Below are 25981 nucleotides of genomic sequence, written 5' to 3' on the forward strand. Positions count from 1 at the left end.
GCAAGTAGGGGTGCACACGGGTCGGATTTTCGGGTTTCGGGTTCGGGTTTTACGGGTTTCGGGTTAAGAAAAATGGTACCGAAACCGATTCGAAATTTTCGGGTTTTTTCGGGTTTCGGGTTTTACTCGAGTTCGAGTTCGGGTTTGATTCGGGTTGGGCTGGGCCATTTGTGTTTTGGGCTAAAAAGCCAAATTTTGCAAAAATACCATTTTTTATACTTTTTTTCAAATATACCATTTTTTTTTTCAGATTTTGGGTTGGGTTGAGCCTATTGGGTTTTGGTCCGAAAAGCTAAATTTTGCAAAAATACCATGTTTTTTACACTTTTTTTCAAAAATACTATTTTTTTTTTCGGATTTCGGGTTTGAATCCGAACCCGAGGCTAACAAATTTCAAACTTGAACCCGACCCGACTTTTCTCGGGTTTGGGTCGGATTTAACCCGATTTCGACGAGTTTTCCCAAAAAACGGGTTTTCGGGTTGCGGGTTGGGCGGGTTTGCGGGTCAAATGTTCACCCCTAATTGCAAGCTTAGACATAAAATGACAACCTGGCCAACCATGCACTTTAGCTGACTCCCACCACTGCTTGAAATAGCTAGAGAACTCCCTATGCTCCAGCCATGAATTGTCAAATCGGAAAGGAGAGGGACCCCACGAAGGAGGACTCGTGTCTAACACCACCGGACTATGATCAGAAACTATTCGAACCATAACTTCCTGACGAACGAAGGAGTATAGTCCTGACCAAGAGGGAGTATGTAGGAATCTATCCAGTCTACTTCAAATAGGCTTAAGTCTATAATTTGACCACGTGAACCGACCATTTTGAAGTTTGGGGTCAACCAACTTTAACTCTCTAATCAAAGTATCAAACTTCTTCATGCTCCTAGTATTTGACTTGCTATTCAGTTTCTCATCAACTCTCCTAACCACATTAAAATCTCCCCCAACGCACTAGTTATTACCACAAATAGCACTCAAACCAGCTAATTCATCCCCAAAACTCTCTCTCTTACCATACACTACAGGTCCATAAACACCTGAGAGCCACCACGGTTCCTTCCCTTCAGCCTCCAAGTAGATAGAAACGGAGAAATCCCCAACTAACGATTCAATAACGGAAACACTCCTTGTATCCCAAACTACCAAGGTACCTCCTGACCGACCAATGGCCTCCTGAAGAATCCAACCTTTAAACCTAGACCTCCAAATACTTCCAATGAATCTCCTATCTATAGACGCCTTTTTAACCTCTCGAAGAATAATAATATCTGGATTAACTTTGCAAATTAACTCCTTAATTGCTTTTCGTTTTTCTTTGGAACCACAACCCCTCACATTCCAAGAAAGAATCTTCATAAGTCATAATTATACCCCCCAACATTCCTCTTTCTTTTGTCATAGTTGACATTGAAACTCAGCTTCCGTAATTCGCGGTGACTTTTATGAGAAAGACTTACAGAACCCCCTTTATCGACCTCTCCCATGACACAAGGTTTCACCGAGATACCTAGAGAATGCATGGAATTAATAAGTCTAAGAGACTCAGACAAACTCTTATCCTCCATTCCCGTGGAGATGCCCAAAACTGCTGAATTTTCCTGTGTAGAATCTTCCTTTAGTACCTCATTCTTGTCCTCCTGTGTAGAGCCTTCCTCCAGTACCTCACCCTTGACCTCAACGCCAAGCAAGGAATCTTCTTTACTAATATTTTCATCCCACAAACTGCTCATTTGTAATCCTATATCATCCCCGTCCACCTTTCCATCATCGGAATGATCATCGACAAATTCTTCTTCTGAGCTTCCAGATTCAAGTTCTTCAACCACTAGATAAATAAAATTATCCTCCTCCAAAACAGGGTCAAAGAAAGACGTGGCCCCTCCCTCTTCTTCTGAGATAGGACTTACTGTGCTCCTTTGAGAAGTCTTGCGGGAGTACACCTTCCAGCCTTTCAAGTCTGCTTCAAATTGTGACTCATTGTCCTTTGTGCTTTTCAACAAGACACTGTCTACTAGAGTGGATCTTCCTGAACGAATCATTCCAGAAATTAATTTGTCCATGAGAGAATCTACCCCTTCCCTTTGGATTAAATCCCTGATGGAGTCTAATACAGTCAGAAGAAAGAGGCCCAGCGAAATTTTCTTGGCCCAGACAATTAAAACCCAACCTTGGATTGAAGAGAGCCCTTATCCTTAAATCTACTTTGAACAAACAAGGCCCATCAGTCTTAAAAACTGAGATCCAGCCCAATGCCTTGGCCAAGACAGGAACTTTTAATCCATCCAGCTGCCACGTGAATAAGGAGAACTCTTCCTTTTTAAAAACTGAATACGTGTGTTTCCTTTCTGTATTTTTAAAAGATAAGTCTGACTTTAATCTTTTAAAAATCTCCTTTAATGGCATGCACCCGTTACGTGAAGGAAAAATTAACCCCTGGGAATCTGCCAAAAAAGACACCTCTAACTGCTCTGCATTAAAAGCTCCCGGATCGTCGATGGCCACCGTAAGTCCTCCCATAACACCATCGACTTCCTCCCTAGTCTCCATTCTTCCACGACTGAAGCCCTTTGAGTCCTTCGCTATGAACATTTTCTGACCACTCAAAGATTTCGAAGGGACTTTCCTCATCCAAACTTGTTTGGAGTGCTGGGGCCGCTTCCCTTCAACGAGAAGGCATCTAAACAAACGCAAGGAGAGAGTTTCCCCTTCGATCGGAATTGTAATGCAGCTGGGAATGAAGCCAAAGTCACCCCCCACCAATTTGAGACGAGCACGGCAATGATTCTTCCCTTTTAAAGTATCTCCATCGATTTCTAACAACCCTCCATAGATTGTACCAATCATCTCAAAAACTTGAAAGTTCCACAAATTTAGAGGGATTCCTTCAACATCGATCCACTCATATTTACATGATATTCTCCTTTCCATCGATTGACTCGCCCAACACCACTTGACAAGAAACTGAAGTGAGTCCAGGAATGTTGACCAATCCAATGGAGACCAACTTCTCCTGCACACTCTCATTTGCACACCAGATTCTCACTCTGTCATCTGAGAATGAAGAAATCCTTAATTTTTGACCCACCCATTTCTGCACTCCATCTTGAATAGACAACCAGGAAGATCGACTATCCAATCTAAACATAAGAACAGCCAAAGGCCAGTCGAGTTTTTCCTCTTCCCCTGAATCATCTGAATGGTAGTCCCCCAATATCCTTTTTTCAGTAACGTCATCTGTCTCCTTCACTGCCATTGAAGACGAGTTTGAATTCCTCTTAACAATTGAGGCCCAAGAAACTGGCTTGTCCACCCTCCCTCCAAGAGTCCCTTGAGATTCAGCTTTTCTCTTCCTGACCAATTGACTCAAACAGTCCACTAAACCTCTCCATCCCTTGCTGAACTTCTCCTGAGGAATGACGATCGAATGAAAAGCACTGTCTTTTAAAACTGAAATCTTCAAGAAAACTCCTTTCGCATTCTCGACACAATCCAACAGAACCCTCAAGGAATTATTCCTGAAGGTTCTCCTTCGATATACAGAGAGATTACCTCTAGCACCCCTTCCACCTCTTCTAACAGCCACAAAGAGGCGTCTAAAGACAACGAAATCTCAAAGCTTGAAACCCTTGTCCTTTCACAGATTCGAATTGAACCACCATCCCTAGAGAGGATCAACATAAAAACCTTATGAAACGTTCTGAAGCTCCAATATTTTTGACCAGAAACTGAATTGGGGATCACCGAATGATTTTTTTGACCAAATCCAGTGGGGAAATGGACAACTTTCTTCCCATAACCAGAGGGGTTATGGTGCCCTCTAGACCTAGACCTAGACATGATCTCTCAAATACATTGATTCAATCATTTGATCATTTGAACTTCCTCCTGACCCATGATTTGTGATGGCACAAGCATTTGACGGTATTCAGAAGTTGATATGTTTTTTATACAATATGACATTGAGTGCAGTAAATTGCTGGTCTATTTATATATATATATATGTATATATAATTTCTATGCATGCAGCATTATGAGAATTCCTATATTGGCAGATATCAACAACATACAGATACAGTTGGTCAAGTACACCACATGACACATGTGCACCTTGAGGAAATCGAGAAAAGAAAATTATATTTATTGACAAAGAAAATCTTCATAATGTAGGACTCTGTTGTGGTGGGTGGAAAAGAGAGAAGGAGGAGGTAGGAAAAGAGAGAAAAATTAAAGCAAATAATGGAAGGTGTGAAGAAAAAAGATTGCTGTGTGGTAAAGCCAGTAGAGGAAACATGGACAAGTTCCGTACCTCTATCAGAGTTTCTGATAATTCTAATATTGAGTCTTCCAGTATGGTAGAACCTGAGTCTAAGTTACCAATTGCCAAAAGGAAAGGAGTTAGAAGTTGTACTCAACATCCAATGTCAAGATATGTCTGCTATAGTAGACTGAATCCTCACTATAAAGCTTTTTTAGCAAAAGTCGAGCAAGTAGTGATTCCCAAGACTATTACCGAGGCTCTCACACAAGAAGACTGGAAGAAAGCAGTGTATGAGGAAATTGGAGCACTAGAAGCCAACACCACATGGAAAATAATCAAACGGCCTCGAGACAAACATGTGGTGGGGTGTAAGTGGGTCTTTACAGTCAAACACAAGGCAGATGGAACAATAGATCGGTACAAAGCAAGACTTGTTGCAAAAGGGTTCACTCAAACATATGGGGTGGACTATAATGAGACATTTGCTCCGGTTGCGAAGTTAAATACAGTAAGGGTTTTATTATCTGTTGCTGCCAATCTTGATTGGCCCTTACAACAACTTGACATTAAAAACGTTTTTCTCAATGGACATCTGGAAGAAGAGGTTTTCATGAAGATTCCTCCAGGGTTAGAAGGAAGATATGGAACAGAGAATGTCTGTCACTTGAAAAAGTCACTCTATGGCCTAAAGCAGTCTCCAAGGGCGTGGTTTGAAAGATTTAATCAGGTGATAAGAAAGCATGGATATAAACAGGCTCAGTCAGATCATACCCTGTTTTTCAAACACGCATAAGAGGGGAAGGTAACTATCCTCATTGTCTATGTTGATGACATGATAATTATGATTATGAAGAGCAAGGAAGACTCAAGGGAGTGCTAGCCCAAGAATTTGAGGTTAAAGATCTTGGGCCAATGAAGTATTTTCTCGGAATGGAGGTTGCAAGAACAAAACAAGGTATTTCGGTATCTCAGAGGAAATATATTCTAGATCTTCTCAAAGAAACTGGAATGAGTGGCTGTAAACCAGTTGCAACACCGATTGAACCAAGAGGCAAGTACAAAAAGGAAAAAAGGAAGACAGTTGACAAAGGTATGTATCAGCGGCTAGTGGGCAAACTGATCTATCTATCTCACACAAGACCTGATATTGCATTTATTGTAAGCTTGGTTAGTCAAAACATGCACAATCCTTTAGAAGAACACTTGGAAGCTGTGTATAGAGTTTTGCGCTATCTAAAGAAAACACCAGGGACTGGGTTATTGTTTAAGAAAAATGAAGAGCGAGGTGTTAAGGCCTTCACAGATGCGGATTGGGCAGGATCAGTTGAGGATAGAAAATCAACAACTGGTTATTGCACTAAAGTTTGGGGGAACTTGGTTACTTGGAGGAGTAAGAAGCAACTAGTGGTAGCTTGAAGTAGTGCTGAAGCAGAACTTAGAGCTCTCGCTCAAGGAGTATGTGAATTAATCTGGATTAAACGCATACTCGAAGAACTAAAACTTCAAAGGACTGCTCTATTGAAGTTGTATAGTGACAGTAAATCAGCCATTAGCATCACACATAATCCAATTCATCAAGATAGAACTAAACATGTTGAAGTGGATAGATACTTTATCAAGGAAAAAATTGATGAAAATGAATTATGTGTTGTCTATATTCCCAGCAAGCACCAACAGGCAGATATACTGACTAAGGGTTTGTCTAAAGAAAGTTTCAATGAGTTAGTGTGCAAGCTAGGCATGTGGAATCTCTATGCACCAGCTTGAGGGAGGGTGTAGGAAATATTATTCGATATCTCTTTTAGAATGGGAAACCTAGCTGTATATTTTGTATAGTTTCCATATTTAGATTATTGTAGGTTAAGATTAGAATCAAATGAAATTGGACTCAAAGAATCACTTACATTGGGATTTGTCACTGGTTCAGACTCATGGGAGACGAGATCCGTAGCTGGCGGTATTACTTGATGTTATTCCGTCGTCTAATATAAACCAACAACTCTTTTTTGGTCTTTCTTTTCCGTTTCAAAAGTGTTTTGTTCAGAATTTAGCAGAGTTAGACTCAATTGGCGGACTAGACTCAGTTGGTGGATTAGATTCAATGGGTGGACTGAATTCAGGTCCTATCATTGGTAAATAGGTATCCTAGCAGTGAGTATATTTAACAATCCCTCCCTGAAGCGAAGTGTTGGGATAAAAATGTTACTCTTCATTGAATGTGACATCTGATGAGACACTAAGGTGATGAGTGAGAGGGTTGTAACATTTGTAGCCCTTTTTGGTGGAAGAATACCCAAGGAAAATACACTTTTGAGAATGAGGATCAAGTTTGGTATGATTAGGTCCTAAAAAATGAACATAGGCTGTACAACCAAACATTTTTAGTGGAATATCTGAGAATAGGTGAGTTTGAGGATAAATTTTAAGAAGAGAAGATATTGGAGTTTAATTTAATGAAACTTAATGCAATCTAAATTATCACAAGTGGTGTTGAGATCAGTTGGAGAAGTGACCATGGTCGATTTTCAATGGTCAGAAAGGAAAAAAACAACGGAACAAACCCAAAAAAAAAACAAGTGCAAGAAGATGATGAGATGATGAGGAGAGGATTGGGAAGTGGTGCAGCAGAGAAATCAGCTGATAGAGCCCAGAACCGTTGAAAATCAAAGGAAAGGTGCTGGCTGGGAAGAAAAATAAATTTTCGTGAACAGTACCGCGAGTGAATAGTGACGCGCGTAAACAGTATTCGCCGGTGATCTGGACAGTGGACGCTGGGGTTTTGTTGATCAGAGGCTGAGCAATCTCTCTGTGGTGGTGGTGAGAAGAGAAAACAACTCCAAAATAGTTTTCTAAAATTGAACCTCAAGAGTATCAAACCCTAATTTTTTAAGAAAAGGCAGAAAAATAAGCCTAATTTGGAAAAAAATTCTCAATTTTTAAGCTCTTAAATCTCTGATACCATGTGGAAAAATATACTTTTGATTGTTATTTTTACTTCTAAAGGAATAGCCTTTAAATAGGCTGAGTACAAAGGAATATTCTAGGTATAACTAATTTACATTAATTACACCTTAGCTATAAAATACTAAGTAATAATTCAAATTATCTCTACACACTCAAACACTGTTCTGGACATTCCTATAGCCTTGAGAAAAAGAATTAGGTCTTGCACTCAACACCCCCTCTCCAAATTCATCTGTTATTCAAATTTGTCATCCTCATTTAAAGCTTTCACTTCTAGTTTGTCAAATGTTTTTATTCCTAGGAATATTGAAGAAGCTCTTAAAATTCCTGAGTGGAAATTAGCTATACTAGAAGAAATAAAAGCACTCAAAGAGAATGATACTTAGAGAATAGTGGAATTACCTCCTAATAAAAGTGTTGTGGGGTGCAAATGGGTGTTCACATTCAAGTATAATACTAATGACTCTATTGAACGGTACAAAGCACGATTGGTAGCAAAGGGATTCACACAAACCTATGGGATTGACTACACCGAGACCTTTGGTCCGGTTGCCAAGTGTGAAAATTTGAATATTTTTCTATGTATTATTATCTCAAAGAGAATATATATACAACCTAGAATCTGACCTAATAAATATAAATAGCTAATTCTAGAAAGTACACCATTAAAATCCCCTAATTTTAGAAAGAATAAATATACAAAATATTTGGTATTAATACCAAATTGATTCCTATATACAGCTGTGGTCAACTTCCTAATTACTAAAATAAATCCACACTCCCCCTCAAGCTGGGTTATGTATATAAACATCCCAAGCTTGCAAATTAAATCTTCAAAACTGGTTCTTGGGAGAGCTTTAGTGAGGATGTCGGCTGTTTGAAATCTTGATGGAGTATAAATAGCTTGAACAATAGCATTCTCAATCTTCTCAGTGATGAAGTGTCTATCTATCTCAATATGTTTAGTCCTGTCATGATGAACAGGATTTTTTGCTATACTGATGGCAGCTTGATTGTCACAAAGCATTTGGATAGACTCTTCTGTAAATACTCCCAGTTCACCAAGTAACTTTTTCAGCCAAATTCCCTCACAAATACCGAGAGCTAGAGCTCTAAACTCAGCTTCAGCTGAGCTTCTGGAAACAACTGTCTGTTTCTTACTTCTCCATGTTACTAGATTACCCCAAACATAAGAACAGTAACCTGAAGTTCTCCTTCTGTCTGTTATATCTCCTGCCCAGTCTGCATCAGTGTACACTCTGATTTCCTTATTTTCTTTCTTCTTGAATAGCAAACCTTTTCCTGGAGTCATCTTGAGGTATCTTAGGATTCTTGTAACCGCTTCCATGTGTTCCTCTGTTGGATTATTCATGTATTGACTCACCACACTAACAGGAAAACCAATGTCAGGTCTAGTGTGAGATAAATAAATAAGGCGTCCAACTAGCCTTTGATATCTCCCCCTGTCCACAGGGGTCTGATTTGTCCCCGAGCCAATTTTCTTGTTCGACTCCATTGGAGTTGAGGCTGGTTTACACCCAAGCATTCCTGTTTCTTTGAGTAAGTCTAGAACATACTTACGTTGAGAAACAAAAATGCCATGTCTTGATCGTGCAATTTCCATGCCAAGAAAATATCTGAGATACCCTAGATCTTTAATCTCAAACTCCTTTGATAAGAAACTTTTCAACCTTATTAGTTTCTCTTTGTAATCGCCTGTTAATATTATATCATCAACATAAACAATTAGGATAGCTATCCTTTCATCTGAGTTGATTTTGACAAACAATGTGTGATCTGCCTGACATTGAGTATAGCCATTCTGAATGATTGACTTACTGAATTTTCCAAACCATGCTCGTGGAGATTGCTTAAGGCCATATAGAGATTTTTTGAGTCTACATACTTTATCCTGGTTGGATGAATTCTCAAAACCAGGTGGAATATCCATATAGACTTCTTCTTCAAGATCTCCATTCAAGAAAGCATTCTTAACATCTAGTTGGTGCAATGGCCAGTCCTGGTTTGCAGCAAGAGAGAGAAGAACACGAATGGTGTTGAGTTTTGCAACGGGTGCAAAGGTCTCTTGATAATCTATCCCATAAGACTGAGTGAAACCCTTGGCAACCAAGCGAGCTTTAAACCTCTCAATGCTACCATCTGCTTTATGCTTAATAGTGAATACCCACTTGCATCCCACGGGTCTCTTCCCAGTTGGCAATTTTGTGATTTCCCAAGTACCATTCTTCACCAGGGCGTTGATCTCATCTTGTACAGCCTTTTTCCAACTAGGATCAATCAGCGCCTCTTGAATTGTATGAGGAATCTGTACACTGTCAAGAGTAGAAACAAATGCCTGATAGGATGGAGATAAGATTTTGTAGGACACAAAGTTGCCAATAGGATGTTGAGTACAAGCTCGAACACCTTTTCTTAAAGCAATAGGCAGATCATCATTTATATGAATAACATTATCATGACTAGGATTACTCAAACCTGAATGTATTTCTGGAGGATGTGGATCCAGTTCTGATTCATGGTGGCACTCAAGATGTGTTCGATCTTTTAATTCTTTGTCAGAATTTTTCCTTCTTTGGTAGACACGGATCTCTTTAGGTTCTTGTTGTTGAGGCTCAATAGTCATCGGTGGATCTTGATTTTCTATGACTTGGGAAGAACTAGATGGACCTTGATTTTCCATGACTGAAGAAGTCGAAGAAGTGTCATTGACTGGATTGGAAAATTGATCAAGAGGCGGAGTATGAGTATGAGTACCCAGAATAATGTCAGTATGGGTACCTGGAATACTCTCCCAAAGATGAGATTCATTTACATTCTCCCCCTGAATCTCAGATTTGTAGTAAGCATGTTTTTCAAAAAAGGTTACATCCATAGAATTATAAGTTTTTCGAGTAGTAGGAGAATAACACTTATAACCCTTTTGATGGGAGGAATAACCAATAAAGATACATTTGATAGACTTAGGATCTAACTTACTACGATGTTGTGAATAGAGATGGACAAAAACAGTGCATCCAAAGATTTTAGGGTCAACAAAGCTAATGAATCGAGTATGAGGGAATAGTTGCAAAAGAGTATGAGGGAAATTTTAGCACCTTGGATGGCATCCGATTGATGAGGTATGCAGCAGTAAGAATGGCATCACCCCAGAAGAATTTGGGAACATGAGTCCCAAACATGAGAGACCGAGCAACTTCAAGGAGATGTCGATTTTTGCGTTCAGCAGGTCCATTTTGCTGAGGAGTATCAACATAAGAACTTAGGTGAATGATGCCTTGTTGTATCAAATAAGGACCAAGAACAGAATTAAAGAAGTCTTTGGCATTGTCAGTTTTGAGAATTTGAATCTTTGTGTGAAATTGTGTTTGAATCATAGAATGAAAGCGCTGAAATATTTCACTCACTTCTGTTTTATTTTTCATGAGAAACACCCAAGTTAATCTCGTGTGATCATCTATAAAAGATACAAACCATCTTTTTCCCAATATAGTGTTGACCCGCGAAGGCCCCCAAACATCACTATGAATTAATGAAAAATGTTTGGATGGTTTATATGTTGATCTAGAATAACTATTGCGAGTGTGTTTTGCAAACTGACAAATTTCACAGCAAAAAGAGTTTGGATTTTTATTAATAAATAAAGAGGGAAACATTTTTGACAAATACAAAAAATTTGGATGACCAAGACGATAGTGCCATAACATAATATCACTATCGTTATTAGAACAAGAAATGGATTGATTATTCAAAGAAAGCAAACTAAACTTTTGGGTTGTGCTAGTAGATTGAGTTTCATTCCTTAGAACATAAAGACCAGAACACATCTCAGCACTGCCAATCCTCTTCCCCGAATCCAAGTCCTGAAACACACAAAGATTTGAGAAAAATTTAGTCACACAATGGTGGTCACGAGTAAATTTACTAATAGAAAGTAAATTACAATCCAATTTCGGTACATAGAGTACAGAAGTGAGGGTTAGGTCCTTATTAATGATGACTGAACCCAAACCCTCAACTTTAGAGAGTGTACCATCAGCAATTTTGACAGTATGATTTCCTGTACTCATGTGAAACTCAGAAAAATTTAATGCATCTCCTGTCATGTGATCTGAAGCCCCGGAATCAAGAATCCAAGATTTAGTAGTTCTTTTATGGACAAAATAAGCTACTGATTTATTACCTCGTTCTGCCAACATTTCAATACCATGAGTGGCAGTCAACGGAGTGGAGGATTGCTGTGAGATAGCTTCATTGCTGTGAGAGGGAGTTGGAGTAGAGAGGGGCTGATCTGGTGAGGAGGTCTTGGAGGTTACCTCTGAGATGAAGCTGTCTTTTTCGGCAGCCATGGTAGTCAGAAAAGGACAGAGATGGACACAGAGAAGAGGAAAAAAATTTTTTTTGGAGAGCTAGGCAGCGGAACCTTGCTCTGATACCATGTGAAAATTTGAATATTTTTCTATGTATTATTATCTCAAAGAGAGGGAATATATATACAACCTAGAATCTGACCTAATAAATATAAATAGCTAATTCTAGAAAGTACACCATTAAAATCCCCTAATTTTAGAAAGAATAAATATACAAAATATTTGGTATTAATACCAAATTGATTCCTATATACAGCTGTGGTCAACTTCCTAATTACTGAAATAAATCCACACCAAGCTTAGTGAGAGTGTAGTGAGAGAGAGAGTGTATGTCCATATCTAATGCGCACCATAACCCCACTGGTTATGGGAAGAAATACGTCCATTTTCCCACTGGATTTGGACAAAAATCTGGTTCGGGGGATCCCATCTTGTCTTCTGGTCAGAGGTATTGGAGTTTTCGTACAGCCTTCAAGGTGTTTATGCTGACCCTTTCTAAGGATGGTGGCTCAGTAAGGATTTGTGAGAGGACAAGGCTATCAGGTTATGAGATTTCACTATCTTTAGACGCTTCTAGATGGCTGTTAGAAGTAGTAGTGTGGTTTATCGATTCTAAAGCTGACCTTAGGGTGCATCGGAGGAGAACTTACAGGGATAATTCCACGAGGGTGTTGTTGGAATGTGTTCAAAATGTTAGAGGAGTTTTTTTTGAAGATTTCCGTACTCAATAACAGTGCTTTCAATTCGATCATCATTCCGGAGGACTTTGCTCAGGGATGGAAAGGACTAGCGGATTGCCTGAAGCACTTGGTTAAGAAGAAGGGCTTTGATTCACAAGGAGATCTCGGAAGGAAGGTGGACAGAAAAGTCTCTTGGGCTTGTATCGTTAAAGGAAATCCCAAGGAGGTAATCGTGGATGAGAAGGAAGGGGCAGTCAAACCGAAAAATGTGTTATTAAAGGATTGCCATTCTTTGGTAACAGGGGATGAGGCCTGTTTCGATTGGAGGTTGGCTGTTTTCATATTCAGAAGGGACAGTCGGTGCCCTTGGTCGGCTGTTCATGAGGGAGTCCAAAGATGGTGGGGGAAAAAGTTATGTGTTTCGAATTTCTCAGACGACAGGGCTTTAATCTAGTGTGCAAATGAGAGGGAGCAGGAAAGGCTGATCTCTACTGGCTCGGTTACTATTCCTGGAGTGTCAATAGTCTCCTTTGCAAAATGGAGTTGGAGAAATCAACTGGTGAACAGGAAAATTTCTTGTAAACACGATTGGATTGGTATTGAAGGTATTTCGTTGAATATATGGAACCACCATGTTTTCAAGGTGATCGGCTCAATCTGTGGAGGGCTATTAGCTATAGACAAGCATACTTTGGAAAGGAAGAATTTATTTTGTGCCAATATTAAAGTGAAGGGGGATGTTTTGGGTTTTATTCCAAGTTTGATCTCTTTCCCGTATGATGGCAATCAGCTTTCCTTGCGTATGTTTAAAGTTCGAGGGAAGAAGTTTTTTCCGGTCAGGAAATTCTGGGAGAGGAAAACGTCCAGGGAGTCTAAGTGTGGATCGGGTCCCGATGAAGGAGTTTGTTCGGAGAAGCAAAAGGGGACCAACGATGGGAAGGAAGAGACGTATGGGGAAGCTGAGGAGATGGAAGGCGGTACCATGGTGGCCATGACTGATCGGAAGTTGCAGACAGCAAGGAGAGGATCGGCGTCAAACATGGTTGACATTAATGAGTATTCTGTTACTTCACGTAACTTATGCCTGCCATTAAAGAGAATATTTAATAGAATAAAGTCAGACTTATCTATTAATTTTAGTGGGATGGCAAGCACGTGCTTCACTTTCAAAAAGGAGGTTCAAAATGATTCTTACACGTGGCATTTTAAGGAAAAATGTTGGGTTGTTTCAGCAGTTTCTTTGGGCCGGATTCAAATTTTTTTGGCAAATGGGCCTTGTCTTTTTAATTTGATTGTCAAGCCAAGGGCTCTCTTCAATCCAATAAGTATTTTAAAGGTTTTGGGCCACGGTTTGGGTTGGACAGAATCAAAAGCTAAGCTGTCCAATTCAAAAGGAATTTCTCCTAAGCAGCGTGGCAGTTTTTCACAAGGGAATATCATATATTGGGATGTTTCGGTGCGAAGGAAGGTCAACACGAAGCAGAGTGTTCTGCTGGAGAAGTTAGAGGAGAAGGAGTCAGAGTTTAAAGATAACATGGTTGGATTGAAAGTGTATTCTCGCAGGCAAAATAACAGTGGCGTAGAAAGTAAGTATTTTATAGAAGATCAAGCTGGGGGTAAGCCTTCTTTTGAAACTGTAGGAGAAGAGGAGGATTTAGTTTTTCCAATAGATGAGGAGCTTGATTCAGGCAGTTCAGAAGATGAATATGTGGATGAGATTGGAGACGGCGAAAAGAATGACAAAGAGGACTGTGTTGAGCAGGTGAGATACTTGTGGGATGGAGGAAGATATGAAGAAAGCACTCAGGTTGAGGAAGTTCACGGGACTACGTGCGTAGAAGGGTCGTCAGAGGGAGGTATTTCGCAGGAGAGGCCAGCCTCTCTCGACAATATTAGGAACAAGGATGAGGAGAAGTTGAGCGAGTCTTCTAGACTTCTTAAGTCTATGGATTCTTTGGGTATATCGGTGATCCATTCTGCTTTGGGAGGGGAAAGTTTAGGAGACTCTGTCAGTCTATCTTAGAAAAGTTACCGGGAATTACGCAAGCTGAGCTTTAATGTTAACTATGGAAACAGGAAAAAGAGGGGTTTGGGGCACAGTTACAAGTTATGAGGATGCTTACTTGGAACGTGAGAGGTTGTGGCAATAAAGGCAAACGGAAAGCAATTAAGGAATTGATCTGTAAAGTAAACCCAGACATTATTGTTCTACAAGAGGTAAAAAGGAGCTCAATAGATAGGAGTTTCATTGGAAGTATTTGGAGATCTAGGTTTAAAGCTTGGATTTATCAGCATCCGATAGGCCGTTTGGGAGGCACATTGGTAGTTTGGGATACGAGGTGTGTCTCTGTAATTGATTCTTTAGTCGGGGATTTCTCAGTTTCAATTCGCTTGGAGGCTGAGGGGAAAGGTCCCTGCTGGTTCTCAGGTGTTTACGGTCCTGTAGTCTATGGTAGCAGAGAGTTTTTGGGATGAATTGGCTGGGTTGAGTGCTATTTGTGGGGATAACTGGTGTGTTGGGGGAGATTTCAATGTGGTTAGAAGAATTGAGGAGAAGTTGAATAGCAATTCTAATACTAGGAGCATGAAGATGTTCGACGCTTTGATTAGAGAATTAAAATTGGTTGATCCAAAGCTTCAAAATGGTCGTTATACATGGTCAAACTTTAGACATAAGCCAATTTGCTGTAGGCTGGACAGGTTTTTTCACTCTCCTTCGTGGTCGGAATTTTATCCTTTCATTCGACAGGAAGTTTTGGTTCGGGTAGTTTCTGATCATAGTCCGGTAGTGTTGGATTCTAGTCCTCCGTCTTGGGGCCCTTCTCCATTCAGATTTGATAATGCTTGGTTGGAGCGCAAGGATTTCTCCTCTTTTCCAGGAGTGGTGGGGTTCAGCTAAGGGGCAAGGGGGGCCGGGCATGAGATTTATGTCAAAACTAGTTTCTATTTGTAGTCATATTAAGAAGTGGAGTCGTCATGTCTTTGGGGAGAGGAAAATGCGGAAACATTTCTTGAAAAGGAGACTATTTGAGTTGGATAGATTGGAGGAAGGGGGTTCTTGGAATGAGAATCTTCTCTTGGAACGTTCAAAGGTGAAGGAGGATTGGCAGCAAATTGTTTTTGAAGAAGAAAGAAGTGTTTGGTTTAAGGTTAAGTGTCGATGGGCAAAGGAAGGGGATGCTAATTCCAAACTTTTCCATAGCATTCTTAATGCTCGAAAAGCAAGGAATTTCATTTCTAGGCTTGAGGAAGAGGATGGAACTATTTGGGATAAAGACCCCGATATTGAAAGGGCTATTGTGGGTTTTTATTCATCTTTGTATTCGGCGGTGCCGAGAGATTGGGTTGGGGTGGACGGGATTTCCTGGTCTCCAATTTCGTCGGTTATGGCTTCTTTCCTCGAGCGTCCTTTTGCGGAAGACGAGATCAGACAAGCTGTTTTTTCGTGTGATGGCTCTAAAGCCCCGGGGCCAGATGGGTTTTCCATTGCAGTTTATCAGAACAATTGGGAGGTAATGAAAAAGGATTTGATGGATGTATTTCATGATTTTTTCAAGGATGGTGTTATCCACGAAAGAACCAATGAAACTTTCATTTGCCTAATTCCGAATAAATTGAATAGCTGTCGGGTTAGGGACTACAGGCCTATTAGTCTAGTCACTAGTCTGTACAAAGTTATTTCAAAGGTGTTGGCTTATAGACTTCGAGGAGTTCTTTCAGACACAATTGCCGAAAATCAAGGTGCTTTTGTCGAGGGGGGCCAGATTTTGGACACAGTTCTGATTGCAAATGAGGCAGTGGAGGAATATAGAAGCAAAGGAAGAAAATGTTGGGTGTTTAAAATAGACTTCACTAAAGCTTATGATTGTGTGGACTGGGGTTTCTTGGATTTAGTTTTGGAAATGAAGGGTTTTGGTGAAGTTTGGAGGAGGTGGATGCGTGGGTGTTTATCCTCCACTTCTTACTCTGTCTTTGTAAATGGGCGTCCGAGAGGAAAGTTTAAAGGTTATAGGGGTATTCGACAGGGGGACTCTTTGTCTCCATTCTTGTTCACTTTGATAGCGGATGTTTTAGGAAGAATGGTAGATAAAGCTAAAAGCGCCAAGGCTCTAAGAGGCTTCTCAGTGGGCAAGGATAAAGTGGATGTGAGCCACCTTCAGTTTGCAGACGATACGATTTTCTTCGCAAATGATGAGTCCCTGGTGGTTCTCTTGGACATTCTAAAGGTCTTCGGTGTAGTTTCTGGGTTATCTATCAATTTGCAGAAATGTCAGCTTCTGGGGATTAATTTGCAGAAAGAGTTAGTAGATCAGAAAGCTAGTGAGATTGGGTGTGAAGTGGGTGAGTGACCTATTCAGTACTTGGGGCTTCCTTTGGGGGCTTCCCCTCGTTCCAAAGGGTTTTGGGACCCGGTGATATCTAAATGTGCTAATCGGTTGGATTCCTGGAAGAGTGCTTTTCTGTCTAGTGGTGGGAGGCTGACTCTTATTCAATCTGTTCTGTCTTCCATTCCCGTGTACTACCTGTCGCTTTTTGGTCTCCCTAAGAATGTGGTGATGATAATTGAGAAACTGATGCGCGATTTCTTTTGGGAAGGTGCGGACAAGTCAGGTGCCGATCATTTGGTCTCCTGGGTCGATGTTTGTAATTCTCGTAGTCATGGAGGGTTGGGGATTGGGAATTTGGTTTTGAGGAATAAGGCTTTTCTTATGAAGTGGTTGTGGCGTTTTCCCTTGGAAAAAATTTCTTTATGGCACAGGGTGGTCAGTAGGTATGGGGAAGATGCTGGCTTCTGGGATACAAACGTTGGGAGTAGATTTTTAGTTCGTGGTCCGTGGAGAGACATTTCTTTGTTGTATGAGGAGTATAGGCGTAGGGTCTTTTTCAAAGTGGGGAGGGGTGATAGGATTCGTTTCTGGGAGGATAATTGGATTGGTGACTGTTCCCTGAGCTCACGGTTCAATGATTTATTCAGGGTGTCCGAGGCAGCGAATGTTTCGATCAGAGACTTGTTAGGGGTTGATGTTGGTAGTAGCACTGAAGGTCTAGGCTGGGACTTCAGATTTAGAAGGAATTTATTCCACAGGGAGATTCCTAGCTTGATTGAGATGTTAGATTTGATTAAGGATGTGCATCTGCCGGAAATTTTGGAAGATAAAAGGATCTGGAAACCTGACAGTAGCGGGGTTTTCAGTTGCCAGTCGGCCTTTCAAAGTTTAGCCTATGATCATTTGGGGCCAGAGTGGCCGTGGGCGAAGAGGTTATGGAAAAGTGGTGTCCCCTACAAAATTAAAGTGTTTGGATGGTTATTATTCCTTGACAAGTTAAGTGTCCATGATAATTTGCAGAGGAGGAGACCTTTCCATTCCTTGTCGCCAAATTGGTGTGTTAATTGTAATAACAATAGCGAGTCAGTGGACCATTTGTTTCTTCGGTGCTCGTTCGCCAGTTTCGTTTGGAATAAAGCTCTACAAGAGTTCGGGGTCGATTGGTGTATGCCTTCCTCTTGTGCGCAATTGTTCCTCTCCCAATTGGAGGGAGGTAAGAGGGTGAGGCGTTTATGGCAGTGTACCGTCCTCGCTACATTTTGGGCTATTTGGTTGGAGAGGAATTCTAGGACTTTTGACGAGTCCTCTTCTTCAGTGGTCACTCTTTGGGATAAAATCAGGTTCTGGGTTGCCACTTGGGTGTATAGAACGAAAGAATTTGAGGGTGTGTTCTTTTTGGATCTTCTTAGGGAGTGGGTGCATTTGTGGTCATAACTTTTGTTTTCTTTTTCCCTATGTTACTACGGTTTTCCTCCGCCATAAGTGAGGGTTTTCAATATTATTGAGAGGAGGTCACTTCGACCTCTATCTCTTTTTTTCAAAAAAAAGAATACTATCAGGGTTCTACTCTAACGTGCAGCATGGTTTGAGAGGTTCAATTAAGTGATTAAGAAGCATGGGTACAAACAAGGTTAGTTGGATCATACTCTATTTTTCAAACATTCACAAGATGGTAAGATTGTAATTCTTATTATCTATGTTGATGATATGATTCTAACTGGAAATGACCTTAATGGAATGGGGGAGCTTACAAGACTACTAGCTCAAGAATTTGAGGTGAAAGATCTTGGTCAGATGAGATATTTTCTATGTATGGAGATGCAAGAACCAAGCAAGGGATTTTAGTCTCTCAACATAAGTATGTTATTGATCTACTCAGAGACTGGTATGCTCGAATGTAAACTAGCAGCAACTCCAGTGGAACCCAAAAGGAAGTACAAGAAGAAAGAAAATGAGATACCTATAGACAAAGAGATGTATCAACGACTAATGAGAAAATTGATCTATTTGTCTCAGACCAAACCTAACATTGTCTTTGCAGTTAGCCTGGTCAGTCAGTATATGCACAAACCCTTTAGAAGAACACTTGGAGGCAGTTTATAGGATATTACAGTATCTAAAGAAGACACCAGGAAAATGTCCGTTGTTCATAAAAAATGAAGAAAGAGGCATAGAAGTTTTCACAGATGCAGTCTGGGCAGGTTCAATTGAGGACAGAAGATCAACATCTAGATATTGTACCAAGGTATGAGGAACCTTGTTACTTGGAGAAGCAAGAAAAAACTCGTTGTCGCAAGAAGCAGTGCTGAATCTGAGCTTAGAGCTCTTGCTCAAGGAGTATGTGAATTGATCTAGATTAAACGAGTTCTTGAAGAACTACAACTTCAAAGGATGAATCCTTTGAAACTATACAACAACAATAAATCAGCTATTAATATAGCAAACAATCTGTTTCATCATGATAGAACCAAACATGTGGAGGTGGACCGTCATTTCATAAAAGAAAAAATTGAAGAAAAAGAACTATTTGTTGTTTATGTGCCAAGCAAACAAGAAGCTGCTGATTTACTAACAAAAGAATTATCAAAAGTAAGTTTTGATGAGCAAGTGTGCAAGCTGGCCATGTTGGACTTGTATGCACCAGCTTGAGGGAGGGTGTAGAAATAATAAGAATTTATTTGTTGGTATTTTATAGTTTATTAGTTAGTGTGTTACCGTTAAGGTGTAATTGATGTGTAATTTAGTTTATACTTAGAATATACCTTTGTACGGCTATTCCTTTAGAAGTGAAAACGTATATTTTTCTACAAATGTCGAATTTATTGCTAGGAGATTTATTTCTATTTTTATGTTTATTCTTACAATAAAAGAAAAAGGATCTCTAAGATTTGAAATCTACTTGCCGATTTGATGTAATCAGGTTTGTATTTAAATTCATGATTTTAAGGGATTATTTTATCATGTAATAAAGGGGAATTAGTGGCAGATTTGTTGTCATACTTCTCCTATAAATTATGTGAAGTAGCCTAGTCTAAATTGAAGGAAATAAGATAGTTTTTCGTTTCTATTTTCTTCACATATGTACATGTAATCTTCAGAAAATGAAAATTTCAATAATGGAATTTTTTTTTTCAATCTTTGACATGTTTGTTGGTTCCTTTTCCCTTCATCTAAATTCTTAAGCTGATGGCATTTGTCCCCGTTGCGCTACAACTTTTAAGCTTTGATACTTTCTGTATGAAATGCATGACTGGTAATTTTCTCAAAATAACAATGTATTAGAATTAGACCTAAAGGTTAGTACTTGTATAATTTAGATAGATTTTATTGTTATTGTGCTTATATTGCCTTTATTATTCACATTGTAGAAAGTTAAAGCATTACATGTTGAGGACATGGATGTTGTTGTTGAACCTGGTATCGGATGGATGGAGCTTAATGAGTACCTGGAGCCTTATGGTCTATTCTTTCCCCTTGATCCAGGTTAGTTTATTTGTTATTGCAGACTAGAACATGCCAGTGTGAATGGTTTTCAGTTCTTTTCATGCGGGGTTCAATGTTTGCTATTTAGGATTTCATATAATTTAAAAATTTGCAGGGCCTGGTGCAACTATAGGGGGAATGTGTGCTACACGTTGCTCTGGTTCATTAGCTGTCAGGTAAATCTGCTTCTTCTAAAAAAAGAAAAAGAAAAAGAAAAAGAAAAAGAAAATCTGATTTTACTTTTGCATTATAGTTGCATCCTATAGTAGCTTCTACTTTTTTTTTATAAAAAAAAAAATAATCTTTCAACTTTCCAGCTTTGTTTATTTTGGTAGTAATATTTGATTGCATCTATTTTCTTTAACTGAATTATATATTTCATATGGTTAAGGTTTTAGACCATTATATGAGTATAACAACTTCCAACAAAGTTTGAGCTATATCTTGAATGTTGGACATGCCTAACTTTGGTACATAAAGTAAAAAAAACTCCCTGGCATATAAAGATTCCCAAGTGACACCACTTGGATTTTTCATGAATTCACAATCAGCTAGCCACATTTATTTTAATATAGGTCTTGTTAATTTTTCTTTAACAAGACCTATATTAGTTTTGTTTCTTCACTACACATTTCAATAGCCTTTGAAATTTGAATCTTTGATCATGTAAAATATTATGGCTCCTTAAAATTTTCTTAGTTTAACCAAACATTATGAACAATATTATGAACAACATGCCAAGACACAGTTTTGATGCTATTAAATAGTGATTGATTTTAATGAAATTTTTTAAGCTTGTAGGTATGGAACAATGCGCGACAATGTCATTAATCTTAAGGTGGCTTGATTTTATTAATTTGTTAATTATTATTTTTTGAATCTCAAGGTTGGTTAGCTGTTTCCTTGTGATACCCAAGTTCTTAATGAATGCAATTTTGTTCCAGGTAGTTCTTGCCAATGGAGATGTAGTCAAGACAGCATCTCGTGCACGGAAGAGTGCTGCAGGGTAAGTTTAATTTCTGGCAATATTATTCTGTGAATTAGTACACTATAAAAAGGGATACCCTCTCTAGGGACAGTATTTTCAGTGATCTTATCAGCATAAAAGCTAACAATTTTCCTTTTGTGATAAATAATTGTAGTTTATAAATTTATTGTTCACTTTCAGGATATGGATTTTAATGTTCTTGGGTGTTTTGAAAAATATATAATCCAACTATATTATTGGATTTTTTTTAACATAAAAGCTAGTACAATATTCCTTCATTTAAAAGGTTCTCGAGAAATGCTACCTAATGGAAAATAGATTAAGATGCCAAGATTATAGTAATTAATCAGTGATTTTATTCTTTGCAAATATTGCATATATTTATCTTATCTTCTCTATCCTTGCATACACCCTCTACTAACCAAAGAAAATTGTCAACCCGTATTCAGAGCCTTAGATTGTATATGCCCCTTTCCATGTTTTGGGTAAGAAATGAGCCTTAGATACATATTATTCTAATTTCTAAGGTTGGCCAAATTAGTGGATTTTGACAATATGAATGGATTTCTGAATTGTTATTTCAATGGAACTGTTTTAATTTAAAGGCTTTTGTACCTCGTGCATTCGTGTTAACTTGGGAATTTTCAAAAAATTTAACCACAAATTTGTATAAATAGGTATGACTTGACTCGCCTGTTAATTGGAAGTGAAGGAACTCTAGGTGTAATAACAGAAGTCACTCTTAGGCTTCAGAAAATTCCGCAACACTCAGTGGTTGGTACCATTGTCCTTATTTACTGAAGGCTTATTTGGACAATTCAGATTAATTTACTGATTTATTTTATGTGCCTTTCGACAATGAAATCCTGTTTATTTGTGTAATTTCATGTAGATGTTGCATTAATGACAAATCATTCATGTTAATGTTTCTTTCTCATTTTACTTTTAAATGAATTTTCGGATATTCAAACCACACGGTTTCTCTAGAGCCTGCTTAAAATGAAGGTTTAAAAAATTGTTGGATGCATTTTAAAATGTACAGTATATTATTTCCATTAATTTGATTGAATAATGAGGTATTGTGAAAATCTGTAAGAGAATTTTGTTTTTCTTATTTATGTATATTCCATCCGTAAAATACAATCCTATTTATAGGGTTTATACACCTAATCTTCTTAATTACAAAATGAACTACAAATCACAAAGATAATTACAATTCTTTTAAATAAGGAAAACTACTAATTTACAGATTTGATTCTCTTATCTTTCAAAAGTCCCCCTCAAGCTAGACTGTAGATATTAATGAGTCCGAGCTTGTTTACTAGAAAATCAAAGACTCGTTCGGATAACCCTTTTGTGAGAATATCAGCCAACTGTTGATCCGTCTGTACATATTTGATGTTGATAGTTCTTCCATCAATCTTTTCTTTAATAAAGTGCCGATCCACCTCAACGTGTTTAGTTCTGTCATGATGTATAGGGTTATGTGCAATACTGATGGTAGACTGATTATCACAGTAGAGCTGAATGGTGGTTTCATATTCAATCTTCAATTCTCCCAATAGGCGATTAATCCATATTGCTTCGCACACTCCATGGGCCATGGCTCTATGCTCAGCTTCTGCACTACTTCTTGCAACCAATGTTTGTTTTTTACTTCGTCATGTCACCACATTACCCCATATAATTGTGCAATACCCAGATGTAGACTTTCTATCATCAACTGACCCTGCCCAATCTGCATCTGTGGATACTTCAACCTTCCTCTTAGTTGTCTTTTTGAAGAAAAGACCTTTTCCTGGTGTTTGCTTTAGATACCTCATAATTCTGTGTACTGCATTGAGATGTCCTTGACATTGATCATGCATATATTGACTGACCAGACTTATGCAAAAGAAATATCAGGTCTGGTATGTGAGAGGTAAATAGGCTTCCCGACTAGCTGCTGGTACCTTCCTTTGTCAGCTGAACTTCCTTCAAACATTTTCTTCTTGTCTCTGAGCTCGATTGGAGTTTTGTTGGGTTTACTGCCAAACATTCTTGTTTCATTTAGGAGATCAAGAGTATTTTCTTTGAGAAACTGAAATTTCTCTTTTGCTCCTAGCAAATTCCATTCCTAGAAAATACCTGAGTGCGCCGAGATCCTTGACTTCAAATTCTTTTGCCAACATTTCTTTGATCATAATCATTTCTTCAGTATGGTTGCCAGTGACAATGATATCATCAACATACACAATCAGTACTGACATTTTTCTAGTTTCTAGTGTTTGAGGAAGAGGGTATGATCTGTTTGTCCTTGCATGTATACGAGTCCTTTGACTACTTTCAGGAACCGATTGAAACATGCTCGAGGAGATTGTTTTAGACCATAGAGAGAATTGTTTAGCTTGCACACTTTGGTTGTATTGGGAGATTCTTCAAAACCCGGGGGCTGACTCATGTACATTTCTTCTTCCAGTTCTCCATTCAAGAATGTATTTAGTTGATGCAACTCCCAATCCAAGTTGACTGCTAGCGAGAGCAATACTCTGATAGTATTGAGTTTGGCAACCGGAGCGAAGGTTTCAGTGTAGTCAATTCCATAGGTTTGTAACCGGAGTAAAACCCTTGGCAACTAACCGCGCTTTGTACTTCTCAATAGATCCATTTGCATTGTATTTTACCGTAAATACCCATTTGCACCTATTACTTTCTTGTCTGGTGGTAACTCTACTAGTCTCCAAGTTCCATTTTGCTCGAGGGCTTTTATTTCTTCGAGAACTGCCGTCTTCCATTAAGGAGTACCAAGTGCTTCATTGATATTCCTGGGAATCACAACATCTGTCAGACTAGAGGTAAAAAATCTAAGTGGAGATGATAATTTTGCACAAGAGATGAATTTTGAAATAGGGTGTTGGGTACAAGATCTAGCTCATTTCCTTAATGCAATAGGAATATCTAGATCTGACTGAGTGTTAGGGAAGTTTACCTGGATCATCTAAGGGAAGTGGTTCTATCATTGGATCAAATTGTTGACTGTGATGTGGATTTGTTACTTGTTTATTTCTTTCTCATCTGGTATACACCTGCATTTCTTTATTGAGATGGATAATCTTGAGAAGCAGAAGAAGATGGGTGATTTGAGAAACAAAAGAAGGATGATCTTGAGGAGTATCTGGCTCTGAAGGGAATGAAGTATCTAGGGGTAATTGTAAACCCCATGAGCACTGAGCTTCTTGCTCGTGATGGATGTGCTTCCCCTGAAGCGTGGTGGGAGTGAAATAAGGAGAATTTTAAAAAAAAAGTGACATCCCTTGAGGTGTAGGATTTCTTGGTGAGAGGACAGGAACAACGGTAGCCTTTATGTGTAGGAGAAAATCCTAGGAAAATTGTTTTTATGGCTCGATGATCAAGTTTACTCCGGTGTTGGGAGTGCATGTGGACAAAGGCAGTGCAACCAAAATCTTTGACTGATAAAGTATTTGTAGAAATATGAGGGTAGAGACTGAAGAATAAAGTATGGTATCTTGAACTGAAGGGGCCAACTGGGGAGGCGATTAGTTAGATAAGCAGCGGTAAGGACAACATCTCCCCAAATGTATTTTGGAACATGCATATTGAACATAATGGCACAGGCTACTTCTAAGAGGTGACGATTTTTTCTTTCGGCTATGCCATTCTGTTGCGGAGTATCCACGCACGAACTTTGATGAGGAATCCCATGTTGAAGAAGATAGGGACCGAGAGTGGTATTGAAATATTTAGCATCATTATCAGTACGAAGTGTCCGAATAGAGGTTTGATACTGTGTGTGTATCATTTGGTGGAAGTTTTGGAAGACCTAGCTAGTATCAGATTTGTGCCCAAGTTGACAAACCCAAGTGATATGTGTATGGTCATCTATGAATGTAATAAACCAACGTTTTCCAGAAGAGGTAGTGACTTTTGATGGTCCCTTTTAAGTCCCTGTGAACAAAAGAGAAGCGGTTGGAAGGAGTATATAGTTTACGAGGAAACGACACACGAGTATGTTTAGCAAGTTAGCAAATATCACATTGAAAATCAACAACCATTTTATTGATAAATAAAGAAGGAAACAAATGTTTTAAATATAAAAAATTTGGATGTCCAAGTCGACAATGCCATAACATAATTGTTCGAGAAGTTGAATAAAAAACAAAATTAGAAATAGAACTTGAAGTCAAACAATGTATTGATAGATAGGAAATCAAGTATATTAGTTGTGTATATATTTAGTTTCTATATTTAGAAATTAATCTGATTTTGTATTTATGTTAGAATATCATGTATACCCTATATATTTGCAACATATTCATCTCATTAAAAAATACAATTACTACCATTCTTTTGAATTTCTTTATGGTATTAGAGCTTTAGGCTCTATTCTCTCTTTCGCAAAAAAAAAAAAAATTGTCCAAGCTCCGGTTGTCTTCTCCGGCACCGGTAGCCTTTGTCCTCTGTCCTCCTTCAGTTAAACAACCAGGAGCCATCACACAGAAGCCCATCACAAGCCCATTACACGGTACCGTCGCAGCCCAGAAACTCAGGAGCCCTTCGCAGCCCACAAACCTAGGAGCCCTTCTCACGATCTTATCCTTGTCTAGCGAAGTTCGACGACGATCTCAGAATCACTCTCGGCAGCCTTGGCATTTTTTCCCCTCTGTAAACTTGAAATTACTTTTCAGATCTCCCAGTGATGGCCACCACCAGTGAAGAGCTCTCCTCTCAGTCCAGCGGCCCAATCAGTTCCCTTCAACAATCAGACACCACTTCTTTAGCCCCAACTCAGTCCATGGGTTCCGTGGGATCACTTTACAGCCATGACAGTGGCTCCATCCAAATTACGACACACAAACTTGAGGGTAAATTATTTGCAATGGGCCCAAT

General features: G+C 39.0%; 1 protein-coding gene across 2 annotated transcripts in view; it reads left to right on the forward strand.

The window, feature by feature from the left end:
• LOC133823525 (D-lactate dehydrogenase [cytochrome], mitochondrial) overlaps positions 1-25981 on the forward strand; it is a 58685-nt gene that overhangs the window by 23301 nt on the left and 9403 nt on the right. For both annotated transcript variants that reach the window (XM_062256339.1, XM_062256338.1), the window contains exons 6-10: positions 19992-20106; positions 20222-20282; positions 20908-20944; positions 21051-21112; positions 21772-21868. In XM_062256339.1, coding sequence (XP_062112323.1) covers positions 19992-20106; positions 20222-20282; positions 20908-20944; positions 21051-21112; positions 21772-21868 — 372 coding nt within the window. The remainder of the gene's footprint in view (positions 1-19991; positions 20107-20221; positions 20283-20907; positions 20945-21050; positions 21113-21771; positions 21869-25981) is intronic.

Source organism: Humulus lupulus, chromosome 3, assembly GCF_963169125.1.
Source record: "Humulus lupulus chromosome 3, drHumLupu1.1, whole genome shotgun sequence".
In the NCBI taxonomy this organism is placed as follows: Eukaryota; Viridiplantae; Streptophyta; class Magnoliopsida; order Rosales; family Cannabaceae; genus Humulus; species Humulus lupulus.